The sequence below is a fragment of the Aplysia californica genome, unplaced genomic scaffold (assembly GCF_000002075.1).
Source record: "Aplysia californica isolate F4 #8 unplaced genomic scaffold, AplCal3.0 scaffold00211, whole genome shotgun sequence".
Classification (NCBI taxonomy): domain Eukaryota; kingdom Metazoa; phylum Mollusca; class Gastropoda; order Aplysiida; family Aplysiidae; genus Aplysia; species Aplysia californica.
The window spans coordinates 872089-874673 of NW_004797481.1; the positions used below are offsets into that span (position 1 = coordinate 872089).

The 2585-nt window shown below is 38.7% G+C and overlaps 1 protein-coding gene across 1 annotated transcript in view; it reads left to right on the top strand.

Annotated features, from left to right (window-relative positions):
• The window catches only part of LOC106011908, an 11578-nt gene extending 9652 nt beyond the window's left edge, over nt 1-1926 (top strand). The window contains exon 6 of the mRNA XM_013083094.1: nt 1756-1926. Within this exon, the coding sequence (XP_012938548.1) occupies nt 1756-1812 (57 nt within the window). The 3' untranslated portion in view covers nt 1813-1926. The remainder of the gene's footprint in view (nt 1-1755) is intronic.
• The last annotated feature ends 659 nt before the right edge of the window (nt 1927-2585 follow it).

The window sequence follows — 2585 nt, forward strand, 5'->3', positions numbered from 1 at the left end:
GACATTCATTCTGGTCTTTCGACAACGTTTGAAGATGGCATATTTTGGAGTACCTTCCAAAAAGGAGCACAACTTCATTATTCCTACAGATTTTTCAGTTCTATTTTCTTCACCTGAAATTTCAAAAGGCAAACAAACAACATGCATAACACTATAAACTACGCAAATTCATATATCTGTCATATGTATGATAGTTGAAGGCAAAGGCACTGTAAATGCCATATATGTCACCAGAACAACAATAGAACGTGCCCTAGAAGTTCAGAAAGATCTTCATTTATGTTTTATAGACTACACCAAGGCATTCGACAAAATCAGGCACGACAAGATCATCGACATGCTGGAAGTTCTTAATATCGACGGGAAGGACTTAAGGGTAATCAAAAACATGTACTGGGTTCAAACTGCTGCAATGAGAATAGAAAACGACATCAGCAAATACATACAGATTAAAAGAGGAGTCAGACAAGGATGTGTACTTTCTCCAGACTTGTTCTCCCTGTATAGTGAAAATATCATGAGACACATAGAAGAAATGCCTGGTATCTCGATAGGGGGACATAATATAAACAATCTAAGATATGCAGATGACACAGTCCTAATAGCAGAAAATGAAGAACACCTGCAGAATCTATTAAATGTCATCGTACAAGAGAGTGACAACATGGGCTTAAGTCTAAACATCAAGAAAACCGAAACGATGGTGATAAGCAGAAATACTCCAATCCCAACTTGCAATATCAAAATCAATGATACCACCCTCAAGCAAGTACAACATTTTAAATATTTGGGGACCACTATATCATCAGATGGTAGATGTCACACCGAAATTAAAAGCCGCATTTGCCAAACAAAAGCAACCTTCCACAAGATGAAACAGATACTAACAAACATCAATCTGTCACTGGAAATGAGGAAAAGAGTAAAGAAAAGTTACATCGAGCCAATCCTTTTATACGGGTGCGAAGCGTGGACAATCAATAAACAACTGGAAAGAGCAATTGTAGAGACAGAGTTGTGGTTCATGAGACGCATGCTACGTATCCCATGGACAGCTAGAAAAACAAATAAAGAAGTCCTGGTTGAAGCAAATTATAGAAAACAACTTATCACGAATATAAGAAAACGACAGGCAAATTTTTTCGGACACACTATGCGGAAAAAGCATTAGAGAACATTGTAACAACAGGAAAGTTTGATGGAAAGAGAGGCAGAGGCAGACAGAGGGAAAAGATACTGGACAAGATGACAACATGGCTGGGAGCAGCAAGAACAACAGACACCATTGCTGCATCGAAAGACAGATGGAAGTGGAGGTCCATGATCGCCCACGCCAGTCGGCAAGGCACCGGATGACGATAGTTTGAAATGTGCCATAACATTGGCTTTAGTCAGCTGATGATCGGATATATTCTTTATGTGTCCATTACACTCTTGAAAGAGTTAAAGGCTTGACCTCCAAGTTTAGTTCTTCTCCGATAGGACCAAGCCAAGTAGGCAGAGAGAAATGAAATACCTGAACGATCTAAGTATGCATTCCAATTTTAAAAAGCCCTTTTTGGGATTTCAAATAGTTATCCGCTTCGTTATCCAGCAAGATACAAAATGATCTAGATATGTGCCCCCACCTGAGACAAACAAATGACAGTAGTTCAGAGTTATTCTAATATTAGCATGAATGAGAGAATCTAAGTAATATAAAATGCACAAAACTTAGAAGGCAAAACATTCAAATTTCTTTTTCTTTTTCCCCAGGCAAATACAGCTTTGAACAAAAAGTACAATCAAATACATCGCAAAACTGGGAAATGAAGTTATTGATTGCCCAAAGAAAGGGCGGTGCATACAGCCAGAAGCAAACAAAGAAACGTTGTTTTACTAAAATATTGTTGTTTTGTTTTTCATGAGATGTAAATGTACAAACTTAAAAAACGTTTGTCTGTGGTATCAAATTGTTTTATTCAAATAATGTCGACGTAATTTCCGGTCGAGAGGAGTAAAGCATTTTCCCAAACTAAAGTGTTGTCGTGAAGATGGATATAACTCATTTTCAAGGTTTCAGCGAGTACAAAATTCTCTAGAACAGCTTCCCCCCCCCACACACCCAAGACTGAAAGAGAATGGAGAGACGACCCCCCCCCCCCCTAAAAACAAGAGATAAAACGAGACGTTCAGTCCATTCCCCCCTACCTCTCCATTTTTCGCTGACAGGAACAAGTTATCCGCACCTTCAAATAGAAACTACCGGGTATTTGATTTTCAGTGTCGTCTAGTGTCAGGTTTATGTTGTGTAAATTTTCAAAGATCGGAATTTAAATTGCAGACGCAATAGCATCTTATCTATCTATCTATCTATCTATCTATCTATCTATCTATCTATCTATCTATCTATCTACTCGTATTTGTTCGTCCGTATCTCTGTCTAAAGTTTGTGCATGAATGTTTGCATGTTTGTGTTGGCATGTTCGTGTGTGCGTTTTGAGGGTACTCGCGTTAGTGCATATATTTGGATGTCTGAGAGAGAGAGAGAGAGAGAGAGAGAGAGAGAGAGAGAGAGAGAGAGAGAGAGAGAGAGAGAGAGAGAG